We start from the raw sequence: 19,272 nt of genomic DNA on the forward strand, positions 1-19,272 counted from the left end.
TGAATTTTAATATACCACACACTCTATTAGAAGATTGATAACATGATTGGTAGTACATGGCTCTTGTAAATAAAATACTCCTTTTATCTGTTTATTTTTTCAGCAGGAAGAACCTATTTGTTTAATTACAGACACATAAATTGCAATATTTTACAAATGCTCTTTTGACATACACATTTGCTTTGTTACAAAAGCAAGATTGTTGCAGTAATACTTTTTATACACCAGTCACACTGCAAAACTAAATGGTAAAAATAAGACAAAATGAGTATTTCTGAAACATGGGTAAATTTTTATGAAATGGAACTGGTTGAACAAATGCCAAGGATGGGCAGGTCGACTACTTAATTTTATAATTCAATTTTTCTATTTTGTATTGGTATATGCTGCATTTTCTGATTCCAACTGCTGTCCTGTCCAATGAAATTTGTGAATCTCTGTAGATGCTTTTTACACATGAAATCAGACTTTCATACAGTGCGTACTCTATTGTACCCTTTTGTTAGGAATTTCGTTAAGACAGTCAAACAAGTTACAGTCATTCCTTCTTACGTGCTTAAAGGTCTGTATATCGTTTGATTCCTTCATTGTCTCCAAGGCTCTCTGTGCATAATATCCACGAAAACCTATAGACTGTGATTTATACAATTATTCTAAGATGTAGGTCTCCCTCAAGTGCAGTGAATCAAAGAACCAGAAACTGTTAAATGGCCTCTAATTCTTGGCCCCCTTTGGTCCTTACGACCTTTTTCTATTCTTTGTCATTCATACAACTTTGTGTCTTTTTCAAATTACAATCAACCTGGTGTATAATCAGGTATGGACACAAGCAAGAAATGCTCGTACGATTGACTTGAGGACATAGAGCTATTTTAGCAGTCACAGAACTGTAGTTCGGTCAATATTTCCTTCCCCTGTCTTGTGGCTTCAACCTCCTGTAAGCTGTTTCCTTTGCTTTCCTATCACAAGGTGTTACATGCTGCAGTAACTGATTGAATGGAAAACTTCTGAAGACCAGTGTCAAAACCATCAGCGGTATTTCCCAAACCCTTTGTGCAGCTTCAGAAATGTAGAATTTGCTGTAAATATGTACACTTCATGTTAGCTTGTTTATCCTAAGAACACAAATAAAACATTGTTTTTTTTTTATTTTTTAAAAAAATGCTTACATTTGAAAAGCTTACTTTGTACTGCGGTTGAAAACATGCAAGCTTTCAGGAATCTTTTTATAGTCTGTTGTCTTGAAGCAGTTGTAGAAATCTGAATCTATCATTTGTGAACTTTTGTTGTAAAATGCAAGACAAAGCAAACCCCTTTATTTGGAAAGAATTCTTTGCGTTCTTCTCCAACAATTGGAAAACTAAAGATACCAGCATATTTTACAAGAACTTAGTTCTGCTCTACTTTCACGTTGGCTTTTCTAAATCTTCTTAAGCCACAAACTTTCTGAGCATCTGAATTCTCCTTTAGAACACGCGTGTGTTTATATATTATAAAAGAAAAAAAAACCAATGGAATTGTCTTGTACTCAAAATGATGTGCAAAACTGATGTGTCCATTTATCCGACTTGTTCACATTCCACTGTAAATAGAAGTATCAGAGGTTGACCTGTTTATCATTCAGTCTCCTGATTCTAACCACATCGCCTTCTCCCCCTCGACCACGCTCTGCTCCTTCCCTTCAAAAATGTGTTGATAATAAAATGATGAACATACTAAAGGTGTGAGCTCATTTGTGGTTCAAAAAATAGCTCAGCAAGGTGGTCGGAGATCACAGCGAGACAGAAACGTTTATATCTTGCTGAGCCGACAGATTCTGGTGTCTCAGCAAATGTTTGTCAGTTGCAAATGAGTGTGTTGGGTAAAGAAACTGAGTTTAAAAAAGGGCAGGCCTGGACTAAAAGAAGTAAGTTATTACCAAGTCTTAAATTGAGATAAGGTGGGAAAAACCAGGAAGTTTTTTGTTTTGTTTTATCCAATTTGCAGAGTGGTTACAGAAGGCTTTTCCTCACTGGAAGTTCCATATGCCAATGAAATCACAGGTCCAAACCATATTTTAAAGGGGGGGGAGGGGAGATTAAAGCAGGTATTCTCATCGAAGAGGAAAAAAAAGGCCTTGATAAGTCTTCTGGATAATATAAAAAGTATTCATTAACTTATTCATTGTGGAACATTTACCCCAGGGGCAGCTAGGTGGCTCAGTGAATAGAGCACCAGCCTTGAATTCAGGAGGACTGGAGTTCAAATCTGGTCTCAGACACTTAACACTTCCTAGCTGTGTGACCCTGGAAGAAGCAGTCAAGGTACCTATCTGAAACGGTTCCTGCCCTAAACAATCATGTTGAAATGACCATCAACAAAAAATTTTAAACGATACATCATTAAGTTCAACCCTATTCCAAGTATAGAAAAGCTAAGGGAGTGTGAACTATGACTATCAGACGTGTGTTTCCACAAGGTGCCCACTTCTGAACGGCTAGAGCTATGGGCCCATGTGTTCTTCCCCCCCCTCCTTTTCACATCTCCTTATCCTCCTTACTTCAATGCCCACTTTTCACCCTTTTCCTCACTGACTCTTCTCCACCACCCTCTTAGTCTCTTTCTCTTCCACTTGCCTTGCTCAGGCTAACAGATGATCAGAAAGGAAAGTGTATCCTAAAGTTACTAGGTTTGAGTTTTATAACAATGTTAAAATATTTTCTTTGTCTAACTCATTTAGAATTTCTTTAAAAGAACCATGGAAGAATCTGTCACATTTCGGAATACAGCGTACCTGCTATGTGGGGAGGGAAGAAAGGAAATAACAACTCTGGTACTGGCTTTAGAGCCTCAGAAAAAGCTGAGAAAATTAGGACATCATTAGGGAAAGGTGTCATCATTTTACAGATTCCCTGCTCAGGGAGCTGTTAAAGCTCTCTGAAAGCAAAAGAAAATAAGAGAACAATATATTCAACAGGAACCTGAGGGCTTTCGATGAAAACTAAATGTTTGAATTTTAAATGGATTACAATTCAGTCGTGCTCTGGTACTTTATCACAGTGTGAAGTTCTCAATAGCTTTCCTGGGAGTGGCTAACCCCTAAAAAAAAGCGAGCTGTTTGTCTGGCCACTGTCTTAGGATGAGCAACCCTCAAAGATCAGGTACCAAATCTTAGTGGGCAGGAAAGCTCCCCTGGTGAAGGGCACAGTCACCAAGCATTTATAGTATTTCCTTGATTGTCACTGTAACCCCATAAGGTTAGCTTTTCATTTCCCCATTTTACTGCTTTATTTTTCTTCAATCAGGTCTCTTTAAAGCAATTATTGCAAATGTAATCATCAACAAATATTTCAATACACAAAAGAACCAGAGGTCTACATCAGCTGGAAGGAATGAAACAAGACTTGAAGTGCTTACTCTGTGCCAGGCCCAGTACTAAGTACTTTACAAATATCCCATTTAATCCTCACAGCTTTGAAAGGTAGGTAATATTTTATTCCTATTTTATAGTTGAGGAAACAGGCAGTCAGAAATTATAACTAACATGCCCAGGGTCACACTAGTATCTGAACTCAGGTGTTCCTGACACAGGCCACAACTCCACCTACCACACCACTCAATTGCCTCTGTAGAAAGTTTTTTCTTATAAATTATTTTTTATGGTATAGGGTAACTAACAAAAGTAGTGTCTTCTTATGCCCTTTGCTTTATTGTTAAAGTAATAAAAAATGTACTGGTTCTGGGGTCAGAAAACTTTGATTTTGGGGTCATCTTGGGCAAGAATGGTTTCCTTATCTGTCATTGACATCAGGGAGGGAGAATGGGAACTCCAACGACCCACGATCCTAGTTTTCCTCATTTTGTCCCAGATATACCACTACCCTCCCAACTTGCCATCCCCACCTTCCCTTTGGCAAAGCAAATCATCACATTGGCGGGATCTGAAACTGTCAATCCATTTTTTCCATCTGGAACCCATCAATTCTTTGTCAGGAGGTGCGAGGTGGAGTTCAGAACCAGTCTTCCCATGTGGCACCCGCTGCTTTGATCACAGCCTCCAAAGTTGCTTTTCTTCACACAAATGAGAAAACTGAATTTGGCTGTTGGTGATTGAAATAGAGAGTGTCAGGAGTGGGGTTTGAGGCCGAGTTTTCGCTGACTTCATGTCACGCATTCTTCCCATTACACATACCTCATCTTGATGGATGTTGTTTTCCTGATATAAAATGAGGGCTTGAACCTAGATGATCTCTAAGGTCACTTCCAGTTCTAAAGTCCCATTAATCCACGAGGAGAGAAGGCATTTCACATGTCCTGCCTCTCAGAGCAAGTGTTCCAGATTATGAGGCTCAGGGAAGCTAAGGCGTCCTGGACACCAGGGGACAGGGACACAAAAAAAGGTGGGAGGCCAGGAGAAAAGAATGCAAAAAAGGAAGAGAAACTTAACTTTCAAAAATTATGAGAAAAGAAAGCTTTCCCATCTTCACCACTACACCAAATGACCCACTTCTTTCAGAAAAACTCAAGCCAGTACCATTAATATTCTATGAATATTAATTACAATATGGATGAAAATAGTTTTGGAGAGACTGACCTAGGAACCTAACACTGCCTCAATAGGAAAAAACACCGAGTATCACATAACTTATAATATTTGGAGCACAATCTGTCCTAACCTGGAACACTGGCTGATCTTATGACCATTCCTTATCTGTAGAACTGGGATAATAATAATTGTCCTACCTATATCACAAAGCTACCATAAGGACCAAATGAAATGGTTATTTAAAAAGTTTAATTATAAAGCACTATATAAATTTAATATGACATTGTAGAAGGCAACATGGTATAGTGCTGAACAAGAAAGCACTTTGTAAACTGTTAAAACTATGCAAATATAAAATATTACATTCTTGCTGAGTGTATTGTTTCTAAGAGATTACAACTGGTATTGATTTTTCTATGAGATGGTCCCTTTCCAAAATTGTTTGCTGAAAGATGAAAACTGACAAAGCACATATTCACTGCGCCAAAAAATTAAAAGATGGTACCATTCCTATCCCCCTCACAGCACAGACACTGAAGCCTCTGATCATTCCTATTGCCAGCCTGTACTGAGAGCATGTAGCTAAGACAATCACAGGGCCCACAGAGGCAGTGAGCCTCAGCCACTCACCTTCCTAATGAGGACATGGCAAGTTCAGGGCTATGCCTGCAGGCAAGGCAGTCTCCTGGAGGGCTGGGTCCCACTCCCAGGATTCCAGGCCTGACCCATCACCTCGCAAAAAGCAGGGCCAAGAGCAGCAGCCCTGCTGGCACCATGCCGGTACCGCACCAGGGTGTTTTAAGTTCTAGAGCTGCCAAAACCCAAGTGTTTCACACCAAAAAGAGGCCTTAAATACTTTCTTCATTTGAGTTTAATGAAATTTCCCAACAGAATTCCTATTTGGTCCTACTTGGCGCATATGCAAGCTCTTCTATACATAGGCAAAGGCAATGTGATGCAGTGAGAAGTATCCCAGGCACATTGAGTGTCTATCAAGTGGCCCACCTAAAACATGAAGGATCCATCTATTGGGCCTCTTTGGCTCTCTACATTACAAACCTGAATTCAAATCCAGCCTCAGACTCTTCCTTGCTCTATGATACCAGGCAAGTCCCTTAAACTGTTGGCTGCAACGTCCCCAGTTATAAAATGGAGAAAGTAATAATACCTATCTTGCAGGGTGGTTGTGAGGGTCAAATGACATATTTGTGAAGTGCTTTTACCATAGTGCCTGGCACACAGAATGTGGAATATAAACGCTATCTATAATCATCATTACAATTACTTTTAAGCATCTATGTGTTTGCCAGACAGTATAGGAGACAGAGATAAAAATACAAAGACAAAAATAAAATAGCCCCTGTCCTTTAGGACCTTACATTCTGTTGAGGAATCAAGATGTAAGTATATACAAAACAAATATAGGCAAAATCGGCACCGGGCATAGCAGCCAAGGGTACTAGAAAAAGCTTCATGTAAAGAAGACATGACATGAATTTAGAAAGAAAAAGAGATTACATGAGAGGCAGCAGTGAGGAGGGAATGCATCCCAGACATATGGGACTGCCTGTGCAAAGGCAGGGAGGAAGGAGGTGAGACGTGTGAGGACAGGAAGAGGCTGGTGGGGCTGAACCAGAGAATGTGAATGAGATCAATCCAGGAAGCCTGGAAACCCAGCAGCTGACAGGAGGGTCAGAGAGGCAGGCAGCATATTTGATGACTAAGTTAGCATTCAGATTCTGGCAGGCGGGGACCACAGCATGGAAACTAACTAAATGAAATTTAATAGGGGCTAAATCTTAAGCTCATCCTCAGGTTCAAAAACTCATCGCCAGGAATAAAAAATGGGGGAACCAGCCTGACAAAGATTTAGGGCTAGAAGTGAGTTCTATATGAATCAAGTGGGACATGACAGCCCAGAAGCCAATGTGGTCCTCCTCTGTGGCACTGAGCAGCAGAGAGGGAAAGGGGCTTGTGCCATGGTAACTCGAGCCACTGCTCAGTTCTGAGCCCTACTACTGCAGAAGGAGACTTGTAACCCTGAATGTGTCCAGTTCTTGTTCTGCTTGGCGAGGATAGGAAATTAGGAGTTAATGGTGAAAGGCAGATTTCAAGCCAACAAACGGGATTTCTGAATAGTTAGGGCAACCCAAAGGGGAATGTACTGTCTCAGGGGTCAGAGGATCCAGCTTTCTAGAGATCTTCAAACAAAAGCTAGATATTCCTCTGTCAAATGTATTGTAGAGGAGAATCTTGTGCAACTAAGATTCCTTTCTATCTCTGGGGTTCTATAAAAATGTGCACATATGTGTGCACATACTTAAAGTTTGTAAATAATAAAGCCATTAAGTCCTAGATGCCAAATTTTTTCTCAAAAAATTTTAAATCAGTTCATAAGCTGTATATATATATATATTTGCATGTGTGCAGACATTATATGTATGTATATATGTGTACATACAAAGATATAAAATATACTTGCAGAGTATTGAATTGTTTTAAAATTAGATTTGAAACAGTTAAAATTATTGATCCATCACTAATATTTATAAACTTTTTTAAATGGGACTTATTTGTTCACATTAATTTGATATAGTTAGAACACACACGAGGGTATTTTTCTAAACAGGTATGTTTCTAAAGATTCCTCTACAAAATGTTACATAAAACAAGTTTTTTAAAAATATAAAATGCTATCATGATTTTTCATATTTACTTTTTTTATGCTTTTCAGACCAACCACAGTAGCTTTTCCTAACCAAGTAAACACTTTCACATTTCTGATCTCAGATTGCTTGTTCAGCTCAGCACACTGCATCGGTTATCTTCCCCGGATCTCTGAGCATACTTTTTTCCTCTTCCCGCCTCAGTTGTAGTAGTAAGAGGCTGGCGACTTGGATAGCCATTATTTCCAATCACTTCAATTGCAAGATGACCTTAAAAGACAAATTGAAGCAAATAGTCAGGTTGTTTCATAATGGGATGTTGGTATAATGCTAAAATGAAATGCTTTTTTTAAAAATGGGGTTGGGGTAGGGGGAAGAGATGTCATTCTGCTCTCACTACTCATAACTAATGGATGTCATTCACTTTAGGAACTGGGTGGATGAGCACAGCTGGGCAGTTTCACTTGTCAAACTGATGTAGTAGAAATCCCAGCAGTATAGAGACCCAGTTTTCTCTTTTTGAGCTAGGAACAAGTACTGGTTCTTACCTCAGAGTGCAGAATTTCACCATGAAATTTTCATCAGCAGTTTTACAAGCCTGACTCCTAATAAACATGCAAATGCAGGCTAGTCACTGCTGGGGTTTTTTAAAGTGGCAGCAGGTTTCTTTTCTGTTTCCTGAAGTTCCTAGATTCTCAAATCCCTTTCTGCCCATGCTCCTTTCATTCCTACATGCTTAAACTTTCTCAATTTCCTTTCTATGTATATATCACTTTAGTAGACTTTCATTAAAGCCTCTTTAAATTGTACAAGTTTTTGTTTTCATCTTATTCTGATCTGACACTTCTCTTACTTTCTTCCACTTGCTTTTACACATCTTATCTCAAATAATCTTCACAGCACTAAGTATATTCTCTCCTCTCTCTCTCTCTCTCTCTCTCTCTCTCTCTCTCTCTCTCTCTCTCTCTCTCTCTCTCTCTCTCTCTCTCTCTCTTCTCACTCTTCTCTCTCTTCTCTCTCTCCTCTCTTCTCTGTCTCTGCCTACCCATCCTTCCTGTGCTCATGAAAGGCACCTTTCCTTCACCACTCTAAAATAATGAAACTTAATCTTGTCAATTGCCTTTAAAATCTTTATTACTGCTGTTGAAAGCATTCTATGGCCTGCCAGGAAACCATGTGGTTCAGAACCAAAGACACAGAATGTTAATGTGGGAGGGCCCTGGGAGCTGCTCAAACCCAACCCCTTCTCACTGAGAGGGGGAAGTTAAGCCCTCAAATGAAATGATTCCATGAGATCACCAGGTCTTGGATTCAAGTCCAATATCCTTCTTATTCCACACCACTACCTTTATTCCATATTACAAACATTAATCTCTATTTTACAACAGCATTAGCCACAAAGTCAAGTCAAATCATATCGACATGCACTGATTCAATGCCTACTTTGTGCCATGCACTAGGATACACAGGACAGTCCCTGTTCTCTAGAGGCTCACAAAATATGGGGGAGACATGCAAGTAATTATGGATAAAACAAGAAAGCTACTGGTATTAAGAGGGACCAAGAAAGGGGATCAGGGAGTAGAATTTTAACTGGGATTTAATCAAAGCCAGAAGGTAGAGTCTCCACCAAAGCAAAACATTAGTATGGATACATCTAAACACCAATTCCAGGTACTCTGTTTGCTAGTGGACACATGGACCTATTATGAGGGACCCAATGACAATTGCAGGGCACAGAAAGAAAGTTAGAGCTTATTAGGAACTGACCAGGATGGGCTAGTAGGAATGAACAAGGAGGATCAGGCTTTGGGAAAGGAGGGGTGAGGCCATGATCCCAGCTACTACTTGACTGGGCTAAAATACCAATGACAGGCACCAGAAATATAAAATTATTCATTTACATCTTTTCCCCTCAGTCATAATTTCTGCCATTATTGTTATATTTTAATTGTGTTAAGTCCACATCCAAATATAACAACCAAATAAAAAAAGAATACTATTATAATTATGTATATCATGACAGACTACAAAAACAAACCTATTATTTTAGGTTACTATTGTGCTCATAAAAAATTACCTTCAGGATGGTATTTTATCTTTATTCTACTTTAGGAAATAAAAGCTATTGAAGTGTTTTCCAAATGGAGCACTTCCAGTTCTAAAGATGAATGCTAATTCATCTAATGCTAATCTAAAATTTGAATGCTAGACACTTTTATTTAATATTAAAGTACCATCCTATAAAAATAATGTTCAATAATAATAAATCCTAAAGTTAAAAGGGCATGATTTTATTTTGAATAGGCACCAAAATCAAACGAGGATAGATTGAGTAAAATCTCCTCAGAATTAGTGATTTGATAAGGGTGCTATTAATACATTTCTTAATTCCAAAGCTTCAAAGTAGCAGATTACTTGCCAACAAAATCTTTTTTCAACTCTTGATATAAAATAGTAAAAAAAACAAAAATACAGGAAACAACAAAACCAAAACTATATTTTATTCATATAACTCTAAGGATAATAAACCCCAAAGGTTAAAACACACATATAAACTTAACCACAAAACCATTCAGTAACACGATATACCTTATTAGCTGCTTCCAATGAATTTATTAAATTCTGCAGTTCTTCTTTATTCATTTCAACAGAATATTGTTTCATGTCACCATTTTCCTTTACATCTAGATCAAGGTTCACAAGGGGCACTTGCAGTGTGGCAATCTTATCACTAGAGAGAACAAGCTATTTAAATAAAAAAGACAGTAGTTAGGGGAAAAAAAAAATCAAACAAGTCTATATTAATTATACATTTTAATCCTAACAAAACAGCATTTTAAAGGGGTCTATGAAGTACTGAAGAAACTACAAGGAATAAATGAATCAAATCCACATAAAATCACAATCTTGAGGCTTAACTTAATGAACAGGTAAATGGCAGCCTACCTTCTTTTATGCTAGAAACAATTAAGTGCCTACTATATACTATGTACAGCACAAAGTCCTTATTGGCTGCTTCCTCTTGGTGGGGAAGGTGACCCTGGGCTGCCAAAGGCCAGCCCAGCCCAGCTAAGCACAAGTTTGAGCAGCTTCCAATAAATCTGAAAGGCTTCAAATTTTAGCAAAAGCTCTAAATTGACTTCCAAGGACCAACTTAAACAAGGAGGAAGAGCTCTTCAACAAGCTCTCCCCATGAAGTCTTTGAAGTTTCTGGTCATGGTAACAGAGGAAACAAAACCAAATACAAACTAGCCCTCATCACTTCTGCTTTTGTAAGGAGAATGCTACATGGTGATAAGAACTGTGGATTTTAGGCCAAATAGAACCTTTGACTTAGGTAATGACAACCTAAATGTGACAGCTTTCTCCAGTGATCAACAAAGAGGCAGACTATTTTTGAAACTGAATCGTATCAGTTTTGACATTTAGGTTATTAATGAATCTAGAAGAAAAAATTAAGTTATCGCTAGATGGAAAAATGACTCGCAGATTCTCTTGGAAAGGGGAATAAATAAACTATAGAAAGTGTTTGATCACGGACTGGTCATCTTATTTCAAAAAGCAGCACTCATTGGTATTTGCAGAACCACCGTTATAAAAATTATAAAAATAACTTGCAGCCAGCCAGTCAATGGATAGCTATTACAGAGAGTGCAGAGGGAAAGAAACTCTACCAAGAATTTGATAAAACCCTTTAAATTTAATCAACACCTACTCTGCTACTTGGCAACTTCATGCAAATGTAGGAATATGTGGGAGGTGAAAATAAATAAACTGGTAAAAATGAATGAGGAAAAAGGAACGAGAGAGGCAAGACTTGAAGGCTATACAGAAGCCACGTAAGTACACAGCATTAATATTTTTTTCAAGAAAAGAATTGGCAGGTATCCATCATGATAATACCACTCATGTGGAATATGACTCATCGCTGATGAATCATCCACTGGCTTGTTTCAGCTAAATCCAAAGCTAGAAATTTAAAGAAAGGAGTAGGATGACGCAAATAAGTTATTGATACTGAAAATGGGGTAATGAACACAAGAAAAGGGCCAGATTATAATAATTTCATGCAGATATTTTGTCAGTGTAAATCATAGACCAAAACAAAGAAACCAAAAGAATTTTTAAAGTTTGTTAGCCTGCAAAGTTGACTTATCTGTCAATACAAAGCCATGGCAGTCAAATACACTACTTGTTTAGACAATATTCCTTTGTAAAATCATGTAGTGCATCAACAAACAGTAAAATCAGCTTAAATAAAGCTTTCAGAGAAACTCAAGTAAACAGCCCTTTCAAGTGCATTTAAGGATGAAAATAGATAGAAGACAATAAAGAAAAAAAAACAGAAATGACCTTCAAAGATTACTAAAATAAAGTATTTTCATGACTGAAGTCAATATGAGTCACCATTCTTAAATTCTAATGTCATAATCCCAAACTTAGAGGAATTAGAGGAATTAGAAATGGCACTAAAAACAGAAAAACCAGCTTCATCAGACCAAAGATCTAAAGGTGAAATCTATGAAAGTTAGGAGGAAATTATGAAATCAATTTATAAGGTTATCTGAAGAAAGGAAAGATACCAAAGGTGGAGGAAAAACCTCAGAACTTATTACTTGCCCTTCCCCTCGCCTTCAAAAGGCTACTGTAAAAGCATCTACTCCTACTTACTACTTTCCCATTTACATAAATGTTGTATGAGAATCACAAATGCATGCATCAAGGGTATTAGTGGGGAATGGTCAGGCTTTCCCAAGCAATCCTGTGAAGTAATGAAGATTTTTACAATCACACAAATGACTGATAGACATAGCAAATGCAAGAGATCAGCAACTGCTCTAGAGCTTGGCCTTAACAACTTACACAAGAAAACCCAGTGGACATCCAGCTAGCAGTAAGATCTAAAGATCTTGTATATCAGCGTGTGTGGGGGGGTGTGTAACAGTACAAATGGACAAGATGGGACCAAAATTCAACAGGAGAGGAGACTAGGTTGCTTGCAACAAATTGCAAAGCTCACTTAATGACTCAAAACTCCCAAAAATAAAAGATAACTTTTAAATACCAATATTCTACTGGTGCTATGGTACAAATGGTATAGAACATTGTACTCTCAAGACCTAAAAAAAAAATACCCCCAGAAGATAAGGGAGAGATATACAGTGAGTAATATCACAGAAGCTGTGTATGAATGAAAAGGTGAACTGTCCAGATGGCGGAAGTGAATGATGACAGGTAAACAGCTCAGTTTATGCAATATCATGAAAGCATGAGGAAGGTCCCTAGAGTGTTGAGTAGGTTGTAAGTCATGCAGGATGGCTAGTGACATGCATCGTCTCCAGAGACAAGGGCCTCCTTGCTATTATTACAAGATTCTCTCACTACCAACTTAGCTTTTTTTTACTGGCTATCCTCCAAATCTGGACCTTTCCCACTCAAGTCTGCCTCATAATTTCCTTCAAGTCTCAGCTAAAATTCCAGCCTATAACAAAAGCTAAATCCCTTTAATGCCATCCCTCTACCAATTATCTCCAGTTTATACTGTTTACAAACTGTTTGCACATTGTTATTTTCATATTGTCTCATCCATCAGAATGTGAGTTCCTTGAGAATGGAGATCATCTTTACCTTTTTTTGCATCCCCAGTGCTTTGTACATTTAATTGAGTAGGAATTCAACAGTGCTATAATCCTATTTCAGAAATCTCCAATATAATTTTCTACTGGAAATTATTACAGTACTTTGAACAAGATGGTAGTAAAGACTTCTATTGGAAATTATTACAATACTTTGAACAGGATGGTAACAACAACAACAACAAAAAATTACAACAACAAATTCTGCCTGTTCCAGACAAGAGGGAAGTAAAAGCTTTTCAAAGATAGGAAAAAAGTGAGAGCAAAGCCATGGAGATATTAAGGATATTAAGCATAAGAAATGTTTGGAGAAAAATTCCAATCTGGTTGTCAGGCCTTAAATGCTTTCTTCAGATAAAATACTTCTATTTAAGATTTAAACAAAAGACAGATTTCAAAAAAATCAGTTAATTTAATCATATTCTAAACATAATACACTTTAGAAATGTATTATAAAAAGGAAGAAACAGCAATTTTAATAAATTTTAAGTGATCAAAAATAATTTAAACATACACAATCCCAATTATACAGTTTTACCTTTAATTGCCAATCAAAATCCTGTAACTGAGCAGAGGAAATGGCAATTACTTCTCCTAAGAGAGCTTTCCTAAGTTCATCCTTCCGGCTTTTCAAACATTTCATGATTGTCTTCTGATGATCTGAGCTTAAGTGATTCAATTGCTTAATCACCTAAGAAATTTTTAAATATGTTTAAAATTAAAAATAGCACACACTATTTAAAAGCAAAATAAAACAACATTATTGATAATGATAAATTAGACATAGCATAATCCCAGCTAATGTTTTCAAAATTTATAGTTTAATCTTTCCTTGTAGTTTTTCAGGACAAAAAGTTTTATCCCACGGCCAGGGTATTCAAATTTTCAATCAAAAGAGTCACAACCAGCCAATTAGAAAATATAAAAAATTTTGTTCTTCAAGTTTACTTTAAATTCAAAGAACATAGGAATTTATAATCAGAGGATTTGAAGTAAATCCTAGGTCTGCTACTTACTCTCTGTCGCTTTTAGGAAAGTCACAATCTCTGTGGATCTCTATAAAAGGGGAGGGCTCAACTAGGTGACCACAAAGGATCATCCTAACTCTAAATATTGCATTCCATTTGTTCTTACCTATTTGCTCCCAACCAAGTAAAAATCCTAAACACATGAAAATTCCATTTGGTAGAATGTGTGATAATTCCGAATTCAGGCAAGGCAGCTGCCTCCCTTTACTTCAGTCTCTAATATTGAGCCAAGTTTGAGCAGTACTCCAAAATGCCTGAGAACTAGGGACAGTTTGTGAACCAACAAAACTAAGAAATAAATACAACTCAACATTTCGTGAGCACATACTTTTTATAAACCTTATATGACATGCTTTAGGGAATTCAAAAATGAGTAACGCATACTCTCCACCCTGAAGGAGCTTCCAATCTGGTAGAGGAAATTGGTTATATATAAAATAATGATGATAAAAGTTAAATCTTATAGCATGAACCTGCAAGAATAGTGTCAGAAGCACTAAAATACAGAATGAGCAAGGCTGATGGAGAAAAGTAAAGATATCAAAAAGTTTTTAATTTTGTGTTTTAAAGTTAGATTGGGGAAAACAGGAGATTCAAAGAAAGAATAGGCCTGCTCCTCCATGGGGACGGGACAATGATAAATCTCTTTGCTGATATATTCTTTAACAGGGAAGATCCTAAATAAAAAGACAGTAAGAGAGCACCTAGTTAACCTTGATGAGTTCAAGTCATTAGATCTGATCTATTGGTGGTCCTCAGACTTTTAAATAGGGGGCCAGTTCACTGTCCCTCAGACTGTGGGAGGGCCGGACTGTAGTAAAAACAAAACTCACACCGTCTCTGCCCCTCAGCCCATTTGCCATAAGCCTGCGGGCCGTAGTTTGAGAACCCCTGAACATTCTAAAGCTACTGAAAAACTATCAGAGGTATTTATTTTTAAATATTCTACCATTCAAAATTTATTATTAGCACACATATCTTACATGATAACAGTGAATTCATGAGATTTTGCTATATCATAAACATACATCAAGAATGGTATGGGTATCACAGTGTATCATGAATTGTTCTATTAAACCAACAAAAATCTAAGATGCTTATTACACAAAACCCAATCTGAGGTGCTATTACCTCTTCAAAATCTTTATTTTTACCAATGACAGTTTTGAAAAACTTGGAAAGATCGTCCACGACATTAATCCACTCTGCTGAATTCCAAATACTGTCATAATCCTTAAACTGAGGATAAGCTCGGCCACAAATGCCATCAATGACTTTGTGAAGAAGCTGTAAGAAAGGGAAGAAATTATTTCATTAAATTGGATTAGCCCATTTGCCGTCATTATTAACTCACAGACTCTAACAAAAGTACTCATAATATCACAACAAGTCAAAATCTAAACAATTTCACATAAAACTCTGGTTTACTGAAAAGGTAGTCAAATGTTTCCAACATTCTAGAAATGACACTTCTCTAAAAAAACTAAAAGGTAGGTGACAAATATGTAAAATTCATTTCAGATCTTTTGCTAGAATTTTGCTACAGAGCTGCTTTACCAAAATACCTTCTTTTCATAAAAGATAAAGTTTTAACAGCAACTCATATTAACAATCAAATTTAAACCACTTTTTGCTGTCAAGCATCAAGTACATCGTCCATGGTGACAACATCCACACTTACTCCCCAAATAACCAAAGTTTAATCCAATTTCTATATGCTCTTTTGTATACATGGCAAAAATCAATTATAATTTGTAAAACCAACCTATAAGGTAAAAAAGTCAATAAAAAAATTAAAATAAATTAAAAATTATAAAATTGATTTATAAATTTAAAAAGGCATCTACAAATTAAAATCAATTATAAACTATAAAATCAATGTATAAATTTAAAGACAAAAGTTAAAATCAATTATAAACTATAAAATCAATGTATAAATTTAAAGACAAAAGTTAAAATCAATTATAAATGGTAAAATTGATTTATAAACTTAAAGACATTGGCAAGTCAAAATCAATTTTAAGTTATAAAACCGACCTATAAATTTAAAAAGGCATTTACAAATTAAAATCAATTATAAATTTAAAGACATCAAAAGTTAAAATCAATTACAAACTATAGAATCGGTTTAGGAACTTTAAAAGGCATTTATAAATGTAAATCCATTATGCATGTTCCGGGCGTGGAGGCCCCCAATCCCTGCAGAGCGGGCACCGCGGGCTCCTGGGATATCACCGGTGACAGGTGCCCAAGCTCGGGCCCACGTCGCTTACAAAGGAGGCGGAAAGGGCGCTTCCGGGGCCGGGGAGGATGCCGCGGACTGAGGGACATTTTCAGGCAGTCCCGGATCTGGATCTAACTCAAACCCCCACCGGGGCCTATTCCAAAGCGGGGGAGGGGGAATGAATTTTGCAAAGGAAAAAGAAAACCCGGGGGATCTCCCTTAGACTCCATTTATTTTGCTCCGTGACGGCTGAGCCGCCAGTGTGGGGGTGCTGCAGGAGGCGGGGCGGGGGCGGGGCCCACTCAGCTGACCCCGTGCTGCGGCCTCCCCGCTTCCCGCTCCCCTCCACTCCCGTACCCGCGAGACAGACGGGGCGCGACTGCCGGGCCGGCGCCGCGCGCCCCTGCGCCTCACCTTGGGCCCGAGCTCCGCGGGCAGCTTCTCCAGCCCCCGCAAGGACAACTCCTCTTCCGCCTCCATTCCCCTCCGCGGCGCAGGGACCCCAGCCGGCCGATCACGTGACGCGCACTTCTTTTTCCCGAGCTCCCATAGGCTCAGCCACCGAGAGTCGCGGCTGCGCTCACGTGATTCCGGACAACCCCAGCTCGTAAATTCCGAGGAAAAGGAAGTTTGCGCATGCGTGCTTCTTAAAAGGTCCTTTTTTTTTTTTTTTTTTTTTTTTTAGTGCCTCTTAAGGATGCTAGGATGTTAGAGCTGGAAGGGAATCCCGTGCAATGACCTCACTCCCTCAGAAAACTAAGGCTTATTCACAGAGGAGAGGCAGTGCAGAATAGTTCAGAGGAAAACACAGAGAGTCACAGAGAAGAGAGAGGACAGAAGGAGAGAAGAGAAAGAGTGAGAAAAAAGAGAAAGGAAAAAGAGAAAACAGGACAAAGAAGTGAAGAGAGGAGAGGAAAAAGAAAAAAGAGTGACAAAAAGAGAGACAAAACAAAGAGGAAAAAGAAAAGAGAAGAGAAAAGGGAAAAAGAAGAGTGAGAAAAAAAGAGAAAGAAAAGGCAGAGGAAAAAGAAATGGAGAGAGAAGAGAAAAAGAGAGGAAAAAGAAAAGAGTGAGAAAAAAGAGGAGAGAGAAAACAGAGGAAAAAGAAATGGAGAAAGAAGAGAAAAAGAGAGGAAAAAGAAGAGACAGAGAATGACAAAAAAGAAGAGAGTGAGAAAAAAGAGGAGAGAAAACAAAGAGGAAAAAGAAGGGAAAAAGAAGAGAGAATGACAAAAAAGAAGAGAGTGAGAAAAAAGAGGAGAGAAAACAAAGAGAAAAAGAAGAGAGGGTGACAAAAAAGAAGAGAGTGAGAAAAAAGAGGAGAGAGAAAACAGAGGAAAAAGAAATGGAGAAAGAAGAGAAAAGAGAGGAAAAAGAAAAGAGTGAGAAAAAAAGAGGAGAGAGAAAACAGAAAAAAGAAATGGAGAAAGAAGAGAAAAAGAGAGAAAAAAGAAGAGACAGAGAATGACAAAAAAGAAGAGAGTGAGAAAAAAGAGGAGAGAAAACAAAGAAGAAAAAGAAGGGAAAAAGAAGAGAGAATGACAAAAAAAGAAGAGAGTGAGAAAAAAGAGGAGAGAAAACAAAGAGAAAAAGAAGAGAGGGTGACAAAAAAGAAGAGAGTGAGAAAAAAGAGGAGAGAAAACAAAGAGGAAAAAGAAGAGAAAGAGAGGAAAAAGAAGAGAAAGAATGACAAAAAAGAAGAGAGTGAGAAAAAAGAGGAGAAAGAAAACAGGAAAAAGAGAGAGAATAGAGAATGATAAAAAAGAGAGTGAGAAAAAGAAAAGAGGAAGAGAAGGCAGAGGAAATAAGAAGTGGAGAGAGAAGAGAAAAAAGAGAGGGAAAAGAAGAGAGTGACAAAAAGAGAATAGAGTGAGAAAAAAGAGGAGAGAAAAAGCAAAGAGGGAAAGAAGAGAGTGACAAAAAAGAAGAGAGTAAGAAAAAAGAGAAAGGAGAGAGAAGACAGGAAAAAAAAAGTGAGGGGGGAAATGCTTTAATACTTTGGCCTCATAATGAAAAGAGGAGACTTGTAAAAGACTGATGTTGGAAGAAATCAAAAGGCAGAAGGAGAATTGGAAAACAGAGGATATGATGGGTAGTGTCATGAAAACAATGAACAAAGTATTTAAGCTTCAGTATTTGACCTTTCAGCACAAGTTATTTCCATAAGTTATTAGTTGATTTAGCTCCTTGCTGCCCAAGGGCTCTCAAGTCTTCTCCAGCATTCCCATTCAATAATGTCAATCTCTTGATGCTCAGCTTTCCTTGTAATACACCTCTCACATCCATATGTAGCTACTGGAGAGAGACAGAGATGGAATTATTAGGCACTGACTATGATGGATAATAAAATTATTAAACACTTATCAATAGTGAGAGGGGGAAAGAGCACTAATTACTAAGCACGGATTATGAAACAGAAAGACAATTTATTAATTACTTATGTGCCAGTCACTTTGCTATTCACTAGGGATAAAAAATAAACCAACACTGTTACATCTAGAGTAACAAGTCTCCTGTTCAAAACTGGGCTTTGTTAACTTGTTATCTTGTTATTTGTTACCAATATAACCCTGGCTAAGTCACCTCACCCCCTGGGGCTCAGTTTCCTCTTATATAAAAAGGGAAAGTTGGTCTACATGGATGTTCTTCAGCTGTCACTCTATGAACCTTTCATATTATTTGAGCATGATTAAAAAAAAAAAAAAAAAAAAAAAAAAAAAAAAAAAAAAAGTCTCCAGACTGAAAAGTGTTTATTAGGAGTAACCAGAAAGTCTTTAGGCTATCATTTTTTGAGACAGAGCTTAGGAATCAGTGTTATATTGTGAAAAGCACACTGGCTGTGGAATAAGAAAACCTTTTGACTCAATAATATTTGCACTATTTAACCTCACAAAGTTGCTTTTAAGAGCATTTTATAAGATATAAAATCTATATAAATTAGTTATTACTGACAATTACAGGGGCATATAGGCTATATAAACGTGAGCTATTTTTATAACTGGCAGAGAATTTATTACAAAAAGAAGATATAATAGCAATGCTTCCAAAAGTCTTTTAACCAGTGGAATATACTATACATTACTTCACCAGACCAAAGGCCCCCAAATCTCAGTTCATTTAGCATTTTACTTCAGTATAGCAATTTTAGAGTTTCTATCACTGTCTGTAGCTTGTCACTGAACAGCTTCCA

General features: G+C 37.5%; 2 protein-coding genes across 2 annotated transcripts in view; one reads left to right on the forward strand and one right to left on the reverse strand.

Annotated features, from left to right (window-relative positions):
- The window catches only part of ATP10D (ATPase phospholipid transporting 10D (putative)), a 148,034-nt gene that overhangs the window by 10,319 nt on the left and 118,443 nt on the right, over window positions 1-19,272 (forward strand). The window lies entirely within an intron of this gene.
- COMMD8 (COMM domain containing 8) lies at window positions 4,758-16,647 on the reverse strand. The gene is made up of 5 exons (XM_074275704.1): window positions 16,497-16,647; window positions 14,990-15,145; window positions 13,369-13,521; window positions 9,784-9,939; window positions 4,758-7,461 (listed from the first exon to the last, which is right to left on the reverse strand). Exons 1-5 carry the CDS (start codon window positions 16,560-16,562, stop codon window positions 7,441-7,443), a joined length of 552 nt encoding a protein of 183 aa, XP_074131805.1. The 5' UTR covers window positions 16,563-16,647; the 3' UTR covers window positions 4,758-7,440.

This window comes from Sminthopsis crassicaudata, chromosome 6, assembly GCF_048593235.1.
Source record: "Sminthopsis crassicaudata isolate SCR6 chromosome 6, ASM4859323v1, whole genome shotgun sequence".
NCBI classification, from domain to species: Eukaryota; Metazoa; Chordata; class Mammalia; order Dasyuromorphia; family Dasyuridae; genus Sminthopsis; species Sminthopsis crassicaudata.

Excerpts from the sequence above, each read along its gene's own strand:
- COMMD8 (XM_074275704.1), bottom strand. The coding sequence starts at position 16,562 with ATGGAGGCGGAAGAGGAGTTGTCCTTGCGGGGGCTGGAGAAGCTGCCC. Across the intron at positions 15,146-16,496 it reads CCGCGGAGCTCGGGCCCAAG|CTTCTTCACAAAGTCATTGA; the intron begins GTGAGGCGCAGG and ends CCTTTCTTACAG. Across the intron at positions 9,940-13,368 it reads ATTTTGATTGGCAATTAAAG|CTTGTTCTCTCTAGTGATAA; the intron begins GTAAAACTGTAT and ends TTATTTAAATAG.